This window comes from Pelophylax lessonae (assembly GCF_965119305.1).
Source record: "Pelophylax lessonae genome assembly, chromosome: 4".
NCBI classification, from domain to species: domain Eukaryota; kingdom Metazoa; phylum Chordata; class Amphibia; order Anura; family Ranidae; genus Pelophylax; species Pelophylax lessonae.
Window position 1 is genome coordinate 522966151 of NC_138771.1, and position 21267 is coordinate 522987417.

The 21267-nt window shown below is 44.9% G+C and overlaps 1 protein-coding gene across 1 annotated transcript in view; it reads left to right on the plus strand.

Annotated features, from left to right (window-relative positions):
• Positions 1-18519: 18519 nt before the first annotated feature.
• The window catches only part of WNT7B (Wnt family member 7B), a 230103-nt gene continuing 227355 nt past the window's right edge, over positions 18520-21267 (plus strand). Inside the window, exon 1 of the mRNA XM_082255766.1 lies at positions 18520-18862. Coding sequence (XP_082111892.1) covers positions 18792-18862 — 71 coding nt within the window. The 5' untranslated portion in view covers positions 18520-18791. The remainder of the gene's footprint in view (positions 18863-21267) is intronic.

Genomic DNA, 21267 nt, shown 5'->3' on the forward strand with positions numbered 1-21267 from the left:
TGTCCAAACCGTTGGCAACAAAAGTGAGTACACCCCTAAGTGAAAATGTCCAAATTGGGCCCAACGTTTCAAACTTTTTGGGGCCACTATTATTTCCAGCACTGCCTTAACCCTCTTGGGCATGGAGTTCACCAGAGCTTCACATGTTGCCACTGGAGTCCTCTTCTACTCCTCCCTGATGACATCACGGAGCTGGTGGATGTTAGAGACATTGTGTTCTCCCACCTTCCATTTGAGGATGCCCCACAGATGCTCAATAGGGTTTAGGTCTGGAGACAAGCTTGACCAGTCTATCACCTTTATCCTCCGCTTCTTTAGCAAGGCAGTAAGTGATCATTTTGGAGGTGTGTTTGGGGTCGTTATCATGTTGGAATACTGCCCTGCGACCCAGTCTTCGAAGAGAGGGGATCATCCTCTGCTTTTGTATGTCACAGTACATGTTGGCATTCATGGTTCCCTTAATGAACTGTAGCTTCCCAGTGCCGGCAGCACTCATGCGGCCCCCAGACCATGACACTCCCACCACCATGCTTGACTGTAGGCAAGACACACTTGTCTTTGTACTCCTCACCTGGTTGCCGCCTCACATGATTGACACCTTCTGAACCGAATAAGTTTATCTTGTTCTCATTAGAACACAAGACATGGTTCCAGTAAGCCATGTCCTTAGTCTGCTTGTCTTCAGTAAACTGTTTGTGGGCTTTCTTGTGCTATCATCTTTAGAAGAGGTTTCCTTCTGGGATGACAGCTATGCAGACCAATTTAATGCAGTGTGCGACGAATGGTCTGAGCACTGACAGGCTGACCCCCCCCCCAACCCTTTCAACCTCTACAGCAATGCTGGCAGCACTCATTTCCCAAAAACAACCTATGGATATGACGCTGAACACATGCACTCAACATCTTTGGTTGACCATGGCGAGGTCTGTTCTGAGAGGAACCTGTCTTGTTAAATCGCTGTATGGTCTTGGCCACCGTGCTGCAGCTCAGTTATAGGGTCTTGGCAATCTTCCTATAGCCTAGGCCAGTAATGGTGAACCCTGGCACCCAGGGCCAGCCTTTGGGGTGTGCGAGCTGTGCGGTCGCACAGGGCGCCATAAGCAACAGGGGCGCTGTGCGGGCATCACAGCTCGCACATGATCAGGCCGCACAGCGGAAGGTAAGCGGCGGCATGGAGAGGATTAACACAGGCCACGGCCGCCGCTTACCTCCCGCTGTACGTCTGTGCCTCGGTCTATTGCTCCAGGGCTGAGCTGTGTATGTCTCACATAGCTCAGCCCTCTGATCCGCCGCCACTGACAGATCCCTCCTCTCCAGGGATGCCAGAGGAGAGATCGTCAGCTCCTCCTCCTCCTGCCCCTTCTCCTCCTCCTCCCGCCCTTTCTCCTCGTGGTGAGCCTCCATACTAAGGTAAGTAAGCTCTCTCCTGCATCAAATGTAAGGGAGGGCTCTGTGTTGGGGGTCTCTCATGTAAAGGGGGCTCTCATGTAAGGGGGGGCTCTGTGTGGGGGGTCTCTTATGTAAGGGGGGGCTCTGTGTGGGGGGTCTCTTATGTAAGGGGGGGCTGTGTGGGGGGTTTCTCATGTAAGGGGGGGCTCTCATGTAAGGGGGGCTCTGTATGGTAGGTTTCTTATGTAAGGGGGGCTTTGTGTGGGGGTCTCTCGTGTAAGTGGGGGCTCTGTGTGGGGGTCTCTTATGTAAGAGGGGGGCTTTGTGTGGGGGTCTCTTATGTAAGGGGGGGCTTTGTGTGGGGGTCTCTGATGTAAGGGGGGCTCTGTATGGGGGGTCTTTGATGTAAGGGGGGCTTTGTATGGGGGGTCTCTGATGTAAGGAGGGGCTCTGTGTGGGGGGTCTCTGATGTAAGGGGGGCTTTGTGTGGGGGTCTCTAATGTAAGGGGGGCTCTGTGTGGGGGTCTCTGATGTAAGGGGGGCTTTGTGTGGATGGTCTCTAATGTAAGGGGGGGCTTTGTGTGGGTGGTCTCTGATGTAAGGGGGGATTTGTGTGGGGGGGCTCTGATGTAAGGGGGGCTCTGTGTGTGGGGTCTTTTATGTAAGGGGGTCTCTGATGTAAGGGGGCTCTGTTTGTGGGTCTCTGATGTAAAGGGGGCTTTTTGTGGGGGGTCTTTGATGTAAGGGGGCTCTGCGTGGGGGTCTCTGATGTAAGGGGCGCTGTGTGGGGGGTCTCTGATGTAAGGGGGCTCTGTGTGGGGGGCTCTGATGTAAGAGGGCTCTGTGTGGGGGGGGCTCTGATGTAAGGGAGCTCTGATGTAAGGGGTCTCTGTGGGGGGTCTCGGATGTAAGGGGGGCTCTGTGTTGGGGGGTCTCTGATATAAGGGGGCTCTGTGTTGGGGGTCTATGATGTAAGGGGGGCCTCTGTGAGGGTCTATGATGTAAGGGGGGCTCTGTGGGGGCCCTCGGATGAAAGGGGGGCTCAGTGGGGAGTCTCTGATGTAAGGGGGTCTTTGATGTAAGGGGGGCTCCGTGGGGGGTCTCTGATGTAGGGGGGGCCTCTGTGGGGGGTTTCTGATGTAGGGGGGCTCTATGGGGGGTCTCTGTTGTAAGGGGGGTCTCTAATGTAAGGAAGGCTAAGTTATTAGTGATCATAAAAAAAAGAAAAGTCAAATGAAGTGCAAAAAAAGTGCAAGAAAAGTGCAGGGAGCTGGGTGCGGGGGGGGGGGGGGGGGTGGGCTGCGCCACAGGATTAGCTCGCACAGGGCGCCTGGACACCTGAGGCCGGCCCTGCTGGCACCCCAGATGTTTTGGAACTTTATTTCACATGATGCTCAACTATACTGCAGAGTGCATGAGCATGATGGGAAATGTTGTTTCAAAACATCTGGGGTGCCAAGGTTCGCCATCACTGACCTAGGCCATCCTTATGTAGAGTAACAATTCTTTTTTTCAGATCCTCAGAGAGTTTTTTGCCATGAGATGTCATGTTGAACTTCCAGTGACAAGTATGAGAGAGTGAGAATGATAACACCAAACGTAACACACCTGCTCCCGAATTAACACCTCAGACCTTGTAACACTAACAAATCACATCACACTGGGGAGGGAAAATGGCTAATTGGGCCCAATTTGGACATTTTCACTTAAGGGTGTACTCACTTATGTTGCCAGCGATTTAGACATTAATGGCTTTATGTTGAGTTATTTTGAGGGGACAGGAAATATACACTGTTATACAAGCTGTACACTCACTACTTTACATTGTAGCAAAGTGTAATTTCTTCAGTGTTGTCACATAAAAAGATATAATAAAATATTTACAAAAACGTGAGGAGTGTACTCACTTTTGTGAGATACTGTTAACCACTTGCCGACCGCCGCAAGTACATATACTGCGGCGGTCAGCCCCTCTAGCTAGAGGCATCATCCCGGTATAACCCCTTAAAGTCAGCCGACGTAGGTCTACGTGGCTAGACGTTAAGTGGTTAACTCATGTGTTGGGAAAACATATCAGAAGTGGCTTATCCTGATAACAGAGGAACAAAGCACTAGAGAGAAATGACACTTAGAGCTTTGGAGAGAGACAAGTAAATAATACAGATTTAAATGCTTTGTTAAAATCTAATAACTGGGGTTTACAGCCACTTTAAGTAATAACTAGCTCTGAAAGTATAAATCTAGGAAAAATAATGGCAAGCAGATTTACAAGTGTACAACTATTGTACAACCTATTGAGAAATTCGGTTTGGTAACAGGGGGTGGAACAGGGAAGCAGAAAGTACAGAGTCTGAAGGAGGACCAGAGGAGGCCTGGAGTCAGCTTCTAGAATATGCTGAATGTGAGATCAAGACAGGCTGAGATGAAGGGGTGCTAAGGCTGCACAGAGGCATGCAGGACCTGTAGTAGGAGTTCTGTCCTCCTCTCTGCTGGCAACTGCTGAGATGGATGGACAGATGGATGGGAGGGTTGCCAGAGACAAGCCTCTTCGCTGCTGAACTGAAAAGCGCAGGATCTACTACAGCTGCAGGAGAGGTGCAAGGACACTATGACATGGCCTGGCGGACCTTGTGTTTGACACATATGGTATAAGGTGTCCCTGATATTGAACATTCAAACTGATAAAATTCTTTTTTTGTCCAACAGGTGGCACTTTAATTTTTTTTTTATAATTGCAGGCTCTCCTAACCCCTCTGCTGTAAAAAAAAAAAAAAAAACTGTTTTGTACAATGCTCAGTAGCTCAAGCTGCAACTTACTCACAGGAGTGATTATTGAATAGACCAAACCAAAAATTTGAGAGGTAATCTTCTAACCATATCCAGCTACACTCATGCGGCTACCGAAGACCTTCTACTTGGCTTTTCTTGGATGCTTCTGCCTTGCAGCCCCTTTTCAAGATCAGGGTTGTCTAAGACCACTAAAATCAAAGAACAAACATAAGGGCACACCTGCCTAGTGCATTATTCTCTACAAAGGTTTTAAAAGCCTTTTAGCTTCAGAGGACGATACACCCTTTGGTTCTGATGCTGATGGCACTATATCCATTTGATATGCTTATACCAAGAATCAGTTTGTGAGTATTTTTATACCTTTTATCTAATAAACCTTTGTAGAGGATAATGCACTAGGCCGGTGCGCCCCTGTGTTTGTTCTTTGATTTTAGTGATTATTGAATGGTTCCATCAGAGGTTTTAATCAGGCAAAGTTATACAAAAGGCAGGTAGTTACTGCTCGTAGTTATGGGTCTTTGGATGGTCCATAGTGCTCTGGGATTGCTCTGTAATGTATTACATGTTTAATTGTAAAACAAAGATAGCATACAGCTAGTAAAAAAAACAAAAAAACATGAGAAATCAATTTAAAACGTATGAACTTACAAATAAATAAAATGTAATTGACTCAAAACCAATATAGTTTTCCTTGAATGCCGCTGGAGCTTTTAAATTTAGTTGAGAATCTCTGCTCCCTATTACATCATCATCCAAGTGAAATTCCGGTACTTACACTGCTTGTATTAATATACATTAATGATATTTCAGTGAATATAGACCTGTATTAACCACTTGTCGACTGCCGCACGACTATTTACTGCAGCAGTCAGCCTCTCCTGGGCAAAGTGATGTAGGGGTACGTCGCTCGCCAGAGGCGCGCTCCCGTCCCCGCTCGTTCCCTGCCTAGCCAGCACGTTTGACCGGCGGCTCCGATGTCCGCCGGCCACTCGCGATCTCCCACAGGAGAGGGAGAAAGACAGACGGCTGATGTAAACACAGCCGTCTGTCATTCTCCCTGAAGTAATGACAGAGGCTATGCGATCCTGCTATGTAGGATCGTATTTCTCTGTGATTACTTCACTAGCCACACCCCCTAACAGAATCATGCCCCTAGGGACACACTTAACCCCTTGATCACCAATAAAGTTAACCCCTTCCCTGCCAGTGTCACTTTTACAGTAACAGTGCATATTTATAGCACTGATTACTGTAGTAATGTCACTGGTACCCCCAGAAGTGTCAAAAAAGTCAGTCAAGGGTCCGATCTGTCCGCTGCAATGTCGCAGTCCCGCAAAAAAAAAATCGCAGATTGCTGCCATTACTCGTTAAAAAAAAAACACCAAAAATTACATAAATTCTTCCCTTAGTTAGTAAACGCAATAACTTTCGCGCAAACCAATCAAAATACGCTTATTGTGATTTTTTTTTTACCAAAAATATGTAGCAGAAAACAAATTGGCCTAAAATGTTAAAAAATTATGATTTTTACATTTTTTTTGAGAATTTCATATAAAAAAAAATGTGAAAAATATTGTTATTTTTTCAAAATTGTCGCTCTTTTTTTGTTTATAGTTTATAAAATTAACCAAAAGTACATAGATAAAGCATTAAAAAAAGGGGCTACTATAAAACCACAATAAATCATTAAGGTTATACCAAGTATTGCACATCAAAATATATGAAAATATGGATATAAGTGTCCAATAATATGAAATAGTCCTTTCAAAAGTCCTCCAGTCACTGTGCTCACAGATGTATAGTGATATTTTAGCCTTCGATAAGTTCTCCACCACAGTGCATACAAAATGCACACTTACCAACTGTGAGCCTTTAACAAGCCTTGAATATTTGGGATGGTCACCAATGGTGTTCCTTAGATCGTACTTCAGATGGTCATCAAATTGTACCGTATGAGATGCAAAGCCACCAGACACTCCAAATATTACTTTCTTAATCAAATATACGAGGCAGCTAAAAAGGATACTATATAGTAATTATGTAGTATTTTAGTAAAAAAATATTAAAAACACAACAGATGAGCAGTTACATTTCATGGTGTTCCTGTTAGCACAAACAAAAACAGCCTTGGAATTGATCGCTCAAACATGTTCGACTTCATATCTAAGGACTATATATCCCATGTCTGCAAACAGTGATTCCTGTACTTACTCCACTTCCTGAAGCTCCACCTCTCTGTAGTTTAGAAGGCAGGCTAAGAGAAATGTGTGACACAGCAGTGCCTACTCACATGGCATAGTGAATACATGTCACAGAATTGAAGGAAGTAAATGTATAGGGATCTTCACAATGTACGTTCAAACTTCAAGGTCATTCAGAATGTGGAGATTTGCTGCCTTCTACTGTCTGTATTTGTAAATAACGCTGCTCCTAATTTCACAGATTTATTTGAGACCTGATGTCCTCATGGAAGAACTAACTCTTGCTTATCCAGGCGAGAAGCAGGGGTTATTTGGCAAGTGTTCCTATTTACTATTGCTGCCTATAGCTTCTAGGTCTATATACTGTATGTGTATATTTAACGACTGGTGACAGAAGGATGTCTGTTCCCTTGTTGTTATCTCACATGCACTATACCAGATAGTTTGATCTGTGACACAGTGTATGTGTGTGTGTGTGTGTAGTAGTCACCTTGCTGTATGTTAGTAGGTAATCCTGTTTATTGCAATAGAGTTTATATTCAGCTACTGTTATTCTAGTTAACCCCATCCATTCTGGTCTGGGATTCTATAGCTACTTTTTGCTTAGGGCTCAGTAACCTTCACTGGCTAGACCCAGGTTAGGCATCCGACAGCACACAGGTAGTTCGAGGTTGGTTGGAGAATCGCCCCATCATTGCTTATCTTGTCTTCAGCATCAAGACGTATGCCACATTGCGATCGGCTGCAACATTCATCAAAAGGCCATGTTTAGAAGTACATATCAAGTTCTGATCTAGGCAATTTCTTTTAGTTTTGGATAGAGTAGAGAAGAAATGGAAACCACATTTGGGTTTTTACTTTTTTTCGTGTCCCTGTTGGGGAGATTCCCCCTATTTGTCCTGCTTGCCGTTGTCACTGAGGCAGTAAATAATAGTAGGGAAAAAAAAAAATATTAAAAATTAGGAGCTTCTGTTTAGCATGTAATACAGAGAAGACAGGTTTAAGCCTGCCATAGATGGTGCAAATTTCTCTCCTGCACCACAGGTTGCAGGAAAGAAATTTGCATGATTCCCCCATCAACACAAACAGTGCTGACAGGGGAATCCCTCCCGCATCACATGTAAAAATCCGGCTGGCTGGTTGTACGTTCAGCCTGCCCATACATGATTCAAACAGGTCTATGGCCAGCTTTAGACACTCCAAGGCCTCCACTGTATCTCAACTACCTCTATCTATGATGAGATATAATGTTGGACTGTACTGTTCATCAAATGCACTAATTTAGATATTAGCAATGTTGTAAACTGTAACACATTTTTCTTGATTGAATGTAAATAGTATAGAAATGCAGATGGTGTATAAAATGCTGCTTTCAGATCTATTTTGTGTGTTTTTTTTTGTTTTTTTTTTGGGGGGGGGTTCTTTTGTCTCTGAATGCAGCTTTATTGCAGCCAATGTTTGCTTTTTAAGGCTAGATTTACACTTGTGCAGGTGGTTGCAGGTATGGGACAGCGTGTAAATTGCACCTGTTCCCGCACCTTTAACCACCAAACTGCACTGCCTCTTTACACATGTGGGGGGATTCCCTCCAGGTGCAGTTTAAAATAAGATGCAGGAACCTTTTTCCTGCATGAAGTGCAAGAAAAGCAGCATATTCAAATAAACGTACTGCCGTTCCCATGCAAATGTGGCTCGTAGAGCCACTTCTGTGTGAACCTAACCTTAGATCTCTAATCTACAGCAGTGCTGAGATAGTAAAATAAATGCCCGAATCCTACATTCAGACAGCAGCCTATTGGTATAACCTATGCCGTGTGTATGTAAGCATTTCTGCTAACGTTCACATGCATAAAACAGAAATGTATTTTGTTGGAGGACAAAGGTAGCATGCATCCTAAGGCCTAATGCACACCTGACGCTTTTTCAGCTACTCCTAGGGGGCGTCTGGCGTTTTTTTCCTGCCTCTAAATGCACAAATGGGATTTTAGAGGAGCTCAGAGGTAGAAGCTTTTAGAGGCAGAGGATAAAAAGCATAGCCAGTGCATCCAAACATGCCTGAACCAACAAGCATCAGGCTTTTTTTTTCTGCCAAAATGCTGCAGCCAGGTGGAAAGGCTTCTAGGAGAGTTGGCAAAATGTCCTGTGTTCATGAGGCCTAAAAATGAAGGATTCCAGTTGGCTTTCCTGAAGAGCCACCTGCATCCCAGCAACAAAGGAAACCAGGTGACAGGAACTGAACATCCTAGCAACCAAGAGAGCCAATTTGTGCCATACACTGTATGCATGTAAATGCTTGCAAAAACGTTACATGCATACAGTGTATGGACAAGGATAGGATCTTGAAGTTAGCAAGGCCCCATTTACATCTCGACAGTGTGTGACAATGCATTCACCTGAATGGACTTCCAGTGCACCAGCCCTATTTTCCCAACACAAACCGCCACAATACATTGTAGTGCAGTACTGTATTCTGCCGCAAGGCTCCGGTGTGAAGAGTAAAGGCCCATACACAGGATCAAAAAATAGTACGAAAAAGAGCGATCATACGATAATCTGATCATTAGTACACAGCTTTCAAGAGGAGATCACAACAATTCATGCAAAATTATCTGATGGGAAAAGTACGAAAAATATTTTTGTTTAATCAGTACAGTTGTCGTCTGAAAATAAAATACAAATGCAATACAATACATTACATTACAATACATTTATTCGGTCATACGAGAATTTTCGTTAGTAACATCTTTTATTTTCGATATGAGACTAGCATGCAAAAAAAAAATGGACAATCATTCATCCGATAATCTCATTGTGTGTACCATGCATAGGAGCTCTCACAGATATAGTCTATGCTGAACACCTTTGTGTAAAGTGCTATGGAATATGATGGTGCTTTATGAATAATATTACTGATACATCAACCAAAGTTATTGTGGGGACCCTCATCAATATATTCTTGTCTCGTTTTAGAGAATAGTAGTAAAGATATAATATTATCAGCAGCTACTCCAGTTCTGTTTTATCAGTATTTCTTTTTTATTTTTATGGTTTTTTTTTATTTTTTTGAATCAATATCTATCTATCTATCTATCTATCTATCTATCTATCTATCTATCTATCTATCTATCTATCTATCTATCTATCTATCTATCTATCTATCTATCTATCTATCTATCTATCTATCTATCTATCTATCTATCTATCTATCTATCTATCTATCTATCTTATAAATAACTGGCATGCATGTCACTGTCAGTCACTGGCTCTCTGTTCTGGCCCTCCAGCGCTCACTGGAGCACTGGGCTGTGGGTGGCGTGCTGAGAGGTGGGATCCATGCAGAGCCTTGACCGCCTCTGTGATGTCAGCCGAAAGCGGGCTTTAGCCTGCTGACGGCTGAATCTGGGGCACAGGAGTGCAGAACTAATGACAATCCTGTTACTCAAAAGAGAAGTATGACCAAAAGAGCTTTTACAATACTTCTTCTTTAAGATGTCCTATAGTAAAAGAAGCAGAAGAGATTACACAGAAGAACTGTACAAGAAAGATCTGAATGTCCTATATAACCACGATAATGCAATCACTGACCTTGAACCAGATATCCTGAAGAGTGTATTCAAGTGGGCCTAAGAAAGCATTGCTAATAACAAAGCTAACAGGAGTGATGGTATCCCAGCTGAGTTATTTAAAATCCTAAAATATGATGCTGTTAAAGTGCTGCACTCAATATGCCAACAAATTTGGAAAAATCAACAATGGCCACAGGACTGGAAGAGGTTCCTTTACATTCTGATACCAAAGAAGGGCAGCGTCAAAGAATGTTAAAACCACCTTCAGATCGCACTCATCTCACACACTAGCAAGGTTATGCTGAAAATTCTACAAGCTAGACTTCAGCATATGATTAGAGAGCTACCACAAGTACGAGGTGGATTTCGAAGAGGCAGAGGAACCTAGAGTTCAAATTGCCAACATTCACTGGATCATGGAGAAAGCAAGGGAGTTGCAGAAAAATGTCTACTTCTGCTTTATTGACTACAATAAAGCCTTTGATTGCGTGGATCACAACAAGATGTGACAAATACTGAAAGAAATTGGAATACCAGACCACTTTACCTGTCTACTGAAAAACCTGTATGCAAGTCAAGAAGCAACAGTTAGAACAGTACATGGAACAACTGACTGGTTTAAAATTGAGAAAGGAGTGTATATTGCCACCCTAATTATTTACATTATATGCAGAGTACATCATGCGAAATGCCAGGATCCACAAATCACAAGCTGGAATTAAGATCGAGGGGAGAAATATCAACAACCTAAGATATGCAGACAATACTACACTAATGGCAGAAAGTGAAGAAGAACTAAGAGTATCTTAATGAAGGTGAAAGAAAGAGCACAAAAGCTGGCCTGAAATTGAACATTAAGAAAACTAAAATCAAGGCAACCGGTCCCACCACTCCTTGGCAAATAGAAGGAGAAGAAATGAAAACAGTGACAGATTTTATCTTCTTAGTCTCCAAGATCACGGCAGGTGGTGACTGTAGCCAGGAAATTAAGAGACACTTGCTTCATGGGGGGAAGGCAATGGCAAACCTAGACAACATTATAAAAAGCAGATACAACACCCTACCGACAAAGTACCATATAGTCAAAGCTATGGTATTCCTAATAGTTACCTATGGTTGTGAAAGTTGGTCTAGAAGGAAGGCTGAACGCTGAAGAATTGATGCTTTTGAATTATGGTGTTGGAGAAGGCTCTTGAAAGTCCCTTGGACAGCAAGAAGATCAAACCAGTCAATCCTGAAGCAAATCAACCCTGAATATTCACTGGAAGGACAGATCCTGAAGCTGAAACTCAAATATTATGGCCACATAAAGCGAAGAGAGGACTCACTGTAAAAGACCCTGATGCTGTGAAACATGGAAGGAAAAAGGAGAAGAGGATGACAGAAAACAAGATGGATAGATAGCATCATTGAAACAATGAACATGAAGTTCGGCAAACTCCACTAGGCAGTGGAGGATTGTGGCACTCTATGGTCCATGAAGTAACGAAGAGTCAGACACGACTAAACGACTGAACAACAACAACAATGGTAAATGTAGAGTGCTTTAGTGATGTGTACATTCCTAATTCTTAAAGATGACATGAACAGGCAGTGAGCAGAGCAGTTCTAGGCCTACAATGCAGTAACCCATCAGACATAATCTTGTAGTGACTACAATAGGTCACTGCACTTTCAGAACCTAATTGCTGTTCACACTGAGGAACAGTGTTGCCAACCGTCAGTATGTTTACTGGCAGCCAGTAAAAAACAGGCACTTTTCTCCTGACAGTAAATACCAGTGACAGGAAAAGGATGCCAGTTAAAAATAAAACTGTGACGCTTGAAGCTGGCCAAGACCATCTGAGTGCCTACTACAGTGTGTTTGGGAGGCGCCGGCGGTGCCTGAATGTGTCGTATGATGTAATGTCGCAAGGGAGCCGAGCGGAGCAGCTAGAGCCAAGCAGAGCGGCCAGAGCCCCATGTGTGAGTCTGCGGGACAGGAGTAAGGAAAGACAGGAGCGGGACTGTCAGTTCTGTTTGGACTGGAGTGAACTGAAGGGACCACCTGACGTTGGGAGAGACTGTCACTGTGGCCGCCATCAGGGGGGTACAACCCCATAAGAATGTAGGAGCCTGGGCATCCTGAGATCCCCAGTCCCTCGGGATGCCCGGGCCCCAAGTTGGCACCTCCCTTTTGTTCCTTTCCTCCCCTACACTGACAACTATTCCAGACTCACGCTGGTGCCAACTGCTGCACCGGCTCCTGACTCCCAGCTTCTGGCTGGCCGCCGATGTCAAAATTATTGGTTGCTAGGACCGCCTGGCTTCCTAGCAGCTAATTATATGCATTGATAAACTCCCTGCTCCACAACATGCTAGTGCTCCAGGTCCTGGCTTCCACCTTCTGTCCTGCTGCTGAAAACAGAACTGGAACTCTGGTGAGGGGGACCCTTGGAGCGTTGACCTAGTGCAGGAGATAAGAGGGGCCTCGGAAGAGAGATCCACTTGGGAGAGGAGAAGCAGACATTGCTGAAATGGGAACAGCTGTGAGGGCTGAGCAGGATTTGGAGGTGTGCTGTGACTGTCCCTTTGCTGGATTGGCTGTCTCTTTGCTGGATGTGGATGTCTCTTTGCTGAATGTGGATGTCTCTTTGCTGGCTAGGCTGTCTCTTTACTATATGGGGATGTCTATTTGCTGGCTGGGGATGTCTCTTTGCTAAATGGGAATGTCTCTTTATTGGATTGAGCCGTCTCTTTGCTGGATGGGGATTTCTCATTCCTGGATTGAACCGTCTCTTTGCTATATGAGGATATCGTTTTGCTGGATTGTGATGTCTCTTTGCTATATGTGGATTTCTCTTTGCTGGATGGGGATGTCTCTCTGCTGAATGGGAATGTATCTTTACTGGATTGGGCCATCTCTTTGCTGGATTGGGCTATCTCTTTGCTGGATGGGGATGTCCCTTAGCTGGATGGGAATGCCTCTTTGCTGGATTGGACTGTCTCTATGATATAGGGCAATGTTTCTTTGCTGGATGGGGATGTCTATTTGCTGGATTGGGCTGTCTCTTTGCCGAATTGGGCTGTTTTTTTTATTGCTGGATAGGATTGTCTCTTTGTTGGATTGGGCCATCTCTTTGCTATAAAGGGTTGTCTCCTTGCTGGATTGGGATGTTGCTTTACTGGATTGGGATATCTCTTTGTTGGATGTGGATGTCTCTTTGCTAGACAGGGATGTCTATGAAAAGGCATTGTAGTTAGTATTAGTGTAGGGTCTTTCTCAAAAGAGTTTACCTTGTCATGCTGGGAGGCTTCATGTTTTTTTGCCAAAATATAATTTTTTTTTTACTGTTAAATCTAATTACAGTCAGGTCCATAAATATTGGGACATCGACACAATTCTAATCTTTTTGACTCTATACACCACCACAATGGATTTGAAATGAAACAAGATGTGCTTTAACTGCAGACTTTCAGCTTTTATTTGAGGGTATTTACATCCAAATCAGGTGAACAGTGTAGGAATTACAACAGTTTGTATATGTGCCTTTCACTTTTTAAGGGACCAAAAGTAATGGGACAGATTAACAAACATAAATCAAACTTTCACTTTTTAATCCTTTGCAGTCAATTACAGCCTAAAGTCTGGAACTCATAGATATCACCACAGACGCTGGATTTCATTCCTGGTGATGCTCTGCCAGGCCTCTACTGCAACTGTCTTCAGTTCCTGCTTGTTCTTGGGGCATTTTCCCTTTAGTTTTGTCTTCAGCAAGTGAAATGCATGCCAAGGAACAGCCTAGCAGCCAATTGTCCCATTACTTTTGGTCCCTTAAAAAGTGGGAGGCACATATAGATTCAGGTCAGGTGATTGACTTGGCCATTGCATAACATTCCACTTCTTTCCCTTAAAAAACTCTTTGGTTGCTTTCGCGGTATGCTTTGGGTCAGTGTCCATCTGCACTGTGAAGCGCCGTCCAATGAGTTCTGAAGCATTTGGCTGAATATGAGCAGATAATATTGCCCGGAACACTTCAGAATTCATCCTGCTGCTTTTGTCAGCAGTCGCATCATCAATAAATACAAGAGAACCAGTTCCATAGGCAGCAATACATGCTCACGCCATGACACTGCCACCAACATGCTTCACTGATGAGGTGGTATGCTTTGGATCATGAGCAGTTCCTTTCCTTCTCCATACTGTTCTCTTCCCATCACTCTGGTACAAGTTGATATTGGTCTCATCTGTCCATAGGATGTTGTTCCAAAACTGTGAAGGCTTTTTCAGACGTTGTTTGGCAAACTCTAATCTGGTTTTCCTGTTTTTGAGGCTCACCAATGGTTTACATCTTGTGGTGAACCCTCTGTATTCACTCCGGTAAAGTCTTCTCTTGATTGTTGACTTTGACACACATACACCTACCTCCTGGAGAATGTTCTTGATCTGGCCAATTGTTGCCAAGGGTGTTTTCTTCACCAGGGAAATAATTCTTCGGTCATCCACCACAGTTGTTTTCCGTGGTCTTCCGGGTCTTTTGGTGTTGCTGAGCTCACCGGTGCGTTCTTTCTTTTTAAGGATGTTCCAAACAGTTAATTTGCCCACACTTAATGTTTTTGCAATCAGTCTGATGGGTTTGTTTTGTTTTTTCAGCCTAATGATGGCTTGCTTCACTGATAGTGACAGCTCTTTGGATCTCATATTGAGAGTGGACAGCAACAGATTCAAATTGCAAATAGCACAATTGAAATGAACTCTGGACCTTTTATCTGCTCCTTGTAAATGGGATAATGAGAGAATAACACACAACTGGCCATGGAACAGCCTAGCAGCCAATTGTCCCATTACTTTTGGTCCCTTAAAAAGTGGGAGGCACATATACAAACTGTTGTAATTCCTACACCTTTCACCTGATTAATCCCCCAAAATAAATCTGAAAGTCTGCAGTTAAAGCACATCTTGTTTGTTTCATTTCAAATCCATTGTGGTGGTGTATAGAGCCAAAAAGATTAGAATTGTGTCGATGTCCCAATATTTATGGACCTGACTGTACATTTATTAGGTTGTAAGTGTTAAAATAAAAGTGGGTGCACTGAAAGACTCAGTGGGATGGCCAGTGGGCAGATTCGTTGGGACGGCGAGTGGGCAGACCCTAGGAATTGTTGGTGGTCAGGACTAAAGCTGTGTAAGTGGGCCCCAAAATTTCTGATGGCTGCCCTGTTTTGTCACTGTGAGAGGACGTGTCGTGTCGGTGAGGTGTCATCATCATCTGTGCTGCTGCACACTGCTGTCAGTGTCACTGTGGGAGTGTGTGTGCCTTCCCATTCTAATGTCTTGCCCTTCTGAGTATTGTCCCTGAGCTATTCACTTACTAGTGTATCGGAAATAAAATAAGAAGTATGGTTTTTGCCTTAATATCTACGTTAAATCACATTGCTAATTGCATATTGTACTTGATTGTAGCTTAAATACTGAAATTTGCACTTAAACCTGTTGGGACTTTTAGCTCCTTATATACAAGGTGATAAATAGAATTCTGGGACTTGTACTTTTATGTATACAAGATTGGTAATATAGAATGCTGGGACTTGTAGTTCCGTGTATACAAATTGATACATACAATGCTGGGACCTTTAGTTTTATGTATGTAGCACCCTGCAGGTAGGTGCTAGGTAAATGTATAGTGGGCCTTGTCTGCCTAACAGCAGGGCCATGATTTCTGTTAGTTAGGGTGTCATGGGTTCCAGATGTGTTTGCTGAAGGTGAAGTCTCCCCACTGGCTCCTGTGAGAGGCTTCTCATAGGGTAGTGGAGGAAGCCCACTCAGGGGACACATTCAAGCTTGTAGCTACCCCAGGAGGCAGATTATGCTGCAAAGCATTCTGGGAGTGGATATAAGTTTGGGGGAAGTGCGTGACACAGTGTCTTTGGCGGGAGCAGAGTCCCAGGAAGGAGAGTATGGCTGTCTCCCCTCCTGTCTGAGGAAGCGGCTGTCTTGGGGGTGTCGCCTGGGAATCCAGAGAGTGCTGAGTTGAGCTGAGGGGATCCGGTGTGCCGAGAACTTGCAGAGAGCGAAAGAGGTCCAGTCCCAGGAAAGCCTACACAGGTCGTGAGTACTGAGGACTGCCCCTGGGGGTCTGCCTAGAGTCAGAGGGGACCACTCCGGAAGAGGTTCTAGGATCCAGAGGAAAGGGGTACCTAGGTTGAGGACCCTGAAGTTACTGAGGGGGTACATAGTCAGTGAACCCCGAAGAGTTCAAGGTTAAAGGGGGCACAGGTGGTTTTGGCCCTGAAGTGTACAGAGTGTCAGTAGAGAGTTGCAGCCATACAGGAACTTACAACAAACTACCTCAAGCCAGTGCAAGGCAGGGGGAAATAGCCAGTGACTTTGCAGTACCGCAGTGTCAGTAGTTCTATAATGCACAGTCCTGGATCTTCTGGACTTAAAGTCGAGGATTTAGCACTCTATCAAGTTACAATGTGTTCTGAGAGTCAGTGAGCGTTGGCTAGCGTCGGCTGGTGTCAAGGCAGCGTTAACAGACATTTTTCCTGGATAAAGTCCCAAGTGTATTTAGTTGAGTCTAAGGAGTATCCCACTCATTCCCTTTTCCCATCCCCTTATCTACAATAAAACCACAAAACAAAGATGCTGGAGTTGTCCATGTCTCAGTTCTCACACCCAGGGTCGCAGCGCACATGGGTTGGAGAGATAACCGGTAACAATGGCAGACCCACATCAGGCCACAGGCCTGGAATCCTTACCTCATGTATACAAGACAGATAGACTAGAATACTGAGACTTGTAGTTCCATGTATAAAAAGACAGATACATAGAATGCTGGGACTTGTAGCTCCATTGTAGCCAAATTTGCAAAAGAGTGTGAATGAAATGAGAGAGGGGGGGGGGGGAGAGAGGGGGGAGAGAGAGAGGAATAGAAAGGAAGAAAAATGATAATAGAGAGAGAAAAGGGTGGGGGTGGACAGGGCACCGATACAAAATGAGAGTGGTATGTACTGAGTAGAAGGCTTTCAGCTTCTTGTATACAAGGCAGATACACTAGAATGTTGAGACTTATAGTTCAATGTATGAAAAGACAGAAAAATAGAATGCTGGGACTTGTAGTTCTATTGTAGCAGAAGAGGTTGAAGGAAAAGAGGGAGAGAGAGAGAGAGAAATAATGATAGAGAGAGAGAAAAGAGTGGGGGTGGACAGGGGACAGAGACAAAATGAGAATGATATGTACAGATTAGAAGACCTGTAGATTCATGTATACAAGGCAGATACATAGAATGCCTGGACTTGTAGTTCCATTGCAGCCATATACAATTTTGCACAAGAGGGAGTGAAGGAAAATAATACATATAGAGAATAGTAGAGAGGGATAGAGAGAGGGAAAAGATAAAGGAGATAGTGTAAAAAAAAAAAAGAAAAAGAAAAGAAAATGATAGAAGGGAAGTAAGATAGTGATATAGAGAAAGATGGAGAGGTGGACAGAGAGAGAGAGAGAGAGAGAGAGAGAGAGAGAGAGAGAGAGAGGGAGAGAGAGGGAGGGAGGGAGGGGAATAGTGTGATAAAGGAGAAAGAGGAATTATTATATTTATAGAGTGAGACAGAGAGACAGACAGACAGACAGAGAGAGAGAGACAGACAGAGAGAGAGAGAGAGAGACAGACAGAGTGAAACAGACAGAGAGAGAGACAGACACACAGAGAGACAGACAGGCAGAGACAGAGAAAGACATACTAAGAGAGAGACAGACACAGAGAAAGACAGAGAGAAAGACAGACAGAGAGAGAGAGAAAGACAGACAGAGAGAGAGAGACAGACAGAGAGACAGACACACAGAGAGACAGAGACAGACAGAGAGACAGACACAGAGAGACTGACAGAGAGAGAGACAGACACAGAGACAGACACGGAGAGACAGAGACAGACAGAGAGACTGACAGAGAGAGAGAGAGAGAGAGAGACAGACAGAGAGAGAAATAGGAAAGCTGGTGTGAGTGACATATCTCACTATGCTCAGGAGACATCACATAAACTCTATATTGTACATTAGTCACATAAACCCTATACTGTACAATAGTGTCTTAAAGGGACTGGTAGCCCCTGCACATCCACAGCAGACAAGTGACACCACTGCTTGCCTCATGTCCAGTGCCAAGTGACAGATCTTCCCAGGCAGACCCTTCCCAAACTATCAAAAGCCTCAAGCAACTGTGAGACATCTCTACGACTCTACAATAAAGTAAAGAAAAAAAAAAAACTATAAAGTAAAAGTGAAAAATAAATTAAAGACAACATTTTATGGGATGATTGTTTAGAGTGACAGACTGCCATTGAGACAAGGTGTATTGTGACAGGCAGAAAGGGACAATGCAAGGTGTGTTTGTACAGTGAAAAATGAGAATGAGCAGACTGAGGTGAAAGAGACAGCAGGGTAACAGACATGCAACAAGAGAAGAGGAGAGTGCAACAGAAAAGAGAGAGAGAGACAGAGAGAGTGACAGGCAGAGTCTCAGTCAGATCCTCCTCCTACCTGCTCCCTGTTACCTGCTCTACACAACATGTATGGGCACATTGAACTGCAGAGAGGACGATGACTGCACACAAGCTCTGCGCTGCAGCTCTCTCCTTGGGAGTCAAGTGATAATCTTCTTCTCCCTGCCCTCCTCTCATCCTCCTCAGACCCCCTCTGCCCATGGAGCCGGGCACAGCACCATGCCTGAACCCTCCTGTGACTCTACCAGCAAGCCAGCGTCTCCTCCTGGGTTAAAGGAAACATGCCATTGTCGGGATCTGCTCTAAAAACTGCTCTCTCATTATTTTTCCTAACTGTTGATGGATGAACCTTTTGTCTAGACCATGCACAGACACTCTCGGAGGTGGCTCTTTTATGTGTTTCTATGCTTTGGTATCATCTACATGAAACTGGGGTGAGTAGACCCCTCTGGAGAAGCTGTTGTCCACCTCTGGAGGGGAGAACAAATTAAAAAAAAAAAAGTCATGACTTTTTCTGTAAAACTTTCTTGGCACCACGTGGTTGGGTGCTGGTGGGCTTATTATGCTTTAGTGTTGTTAAGCTGCTTGTAATGACAAGTGAGGCATTTCAAACCTCCCCCCTCTTACAGCTTAGCTTGACTGGCTTACAATAATATTTAGGAGCTCAGGTGAAATTGTGGTTAGCTGTGTGGATTGTCAAATATTGCCCTCATTCTTTCTCTGTTGAGCTGTTAGACGATCTGCACGTCAACTGGAGGTGTTGACAGTCAATTCTGACATCTGCTCTGTTTAATGGGCCTTAAAAAATCGCAAGAAAGTTCTGTGTGGGGGGAGGAGGGGGTGTCTACCTGGACCAGGTCTTGCAAGGGGGTGACTCCGCAGGGGTTGTAGAACTGCAATTGTCAGCATGCCTCTTTAGTCAATAGGTGTGTACAGCCCCCTAATTATTTGGGATCACATAATGTTCTTTGCTTTCTGGAGCAGTTCCTAATGTGTGACTCTGCAGGGGTTGTAGAACTACAATCCTCAGCATGCTTTACTGGGTAATATAATTGCACAGCCTCTGACTTACTGCTATTGTGCTTGCAGTATAAAGCCACATATAGTCTATGTGTGTGTGTGTGTGTTGGGGGGATAAGGCTACCTGGATCAGATCTTAAAATTGGTAACTCCGCAGGGGTTGGTCAGCCCCTGAATAATTAGTGAAAAGTCACAGAACGTTCTATGTGTGTGTTGGGGTCCTGCTATCAATAGCTCCGCAGGGGTCGTGGAATCGTACCTGTTAGCATGCCTCACCGACCAAAGGAGTTGGCCAGATCCCGACTTTTGTGTATTGCCCATAAGTCGCAGAAAGATCTGTGTGGTGAGGAAGGGTTGCCTACCTGGACTAGATCTTGCTATCAATGGCTCCTCAGGGGTTTTGGAACTGCAAATGCTCAGCCAAAAGGCCAGTCTCTGACTGTCCAGTCTCTGACTTCTGTTTGATTGCCCTTAAAAATTTGCTGTAAAAGGCAACATCAGTGTTGTGGGACTGCTAGCCCCAGCCTATCTTGCCAGCTTTTAACACTACCCACTTATCTCTTCTCCTGCCTGGTTAGCCTTAAAATGTTTCCGATTTTTTTAGCTGGAAAAGGCAAATTTTGACAATAAGGGCCTTTTTTTCTTGCAGTTTTTGTAGAACGTCTAACCCATAACCTACTAGCAAAGGACATTTGCAACCCAAAAAAGGGTGGTAACATTGCCTTCTTGGCTGTTTAAAGGGGAGGTCCAAGCCTTGAAGAACTACTAGTCCCACCAGCCTACTGACCTATATCCTGTTTGATTGCCTTTCAAGTGTACATATATTTGGGAATCTTGCCGTGATTGCTGTATAAAGGACAAATTATTAATCAGTTGCCTTCAAGGAAGAACTACTAGTCCAAGCCTACCCTATTAGTTTTACACATTTCGTGGCCGCTGAAGTTTACTTTTCCTGCCCGACATTACAGTTCACAGGACTGTCCTTTAATGCTGACCAGCCACTTCTGCAACTACAACCTTCAGCGAGTCTTACCACCCCAAGGATCTGCAGATCCCCCCCAACAACCAGAGAGCCCCCACCCCTGCACATTCCCCTAACACCCTCAGAGAATGCTCCATCTGCAGATCCCCCAACAACCAACACCACTGCAGATCCCCTCAACAACCTGGCAGCCCTCAACCTGCAGATCCCCCAAACAACCAGAGAGCCCCCTACCTGTATATCTCCCCAAAAAGGGGAGAGCCCCCCACCTGCAGATCTTCCCAACAACCAGACGGCCCCCACCTGCAGATCTCCCCAACAACTAGAGAGCCCCCGACCTGCAGATCTCTCCAACAACCAGAGAGCCCTCCACCTGTATATCTCCCCAACAACCAGAGAGCCCTCCACCTGTATATCTCCCCAACAACCAGAGAGCCATCCACCCCTGCAGATCCCCCAACAACCAGAGAGCCCTCCACATGCAGATCCCCTGTTCCCTCCAACAACCAGAGAGCCCCCCCCATTTGTATATCTCCCCAACAACCAGAGAGTCCCCCAACAACCAGAGAGCCCCCCCCCCCACCTGTATATCTTCCCAACAACCAGAGAGCCCCGCTCCTTCAGATCTCCCCAACAGCCAGAGCCCCCCCCCCTCCTTCAGATCTCCCCAACAATCAGAGAGCCCCCCCACCCAGATCTCCCCAACAACCAGAGAGCTCTCCACCTGCAGACCCCCCCCCCCTCCCCGCCGGTCCCTTCAACAACCAGAGTGCCCCCCACTCCTGCAGACCCCTCTCTGCAGGTCCCTCCTACAACCAGAGTGCCCCCCACTTCTGC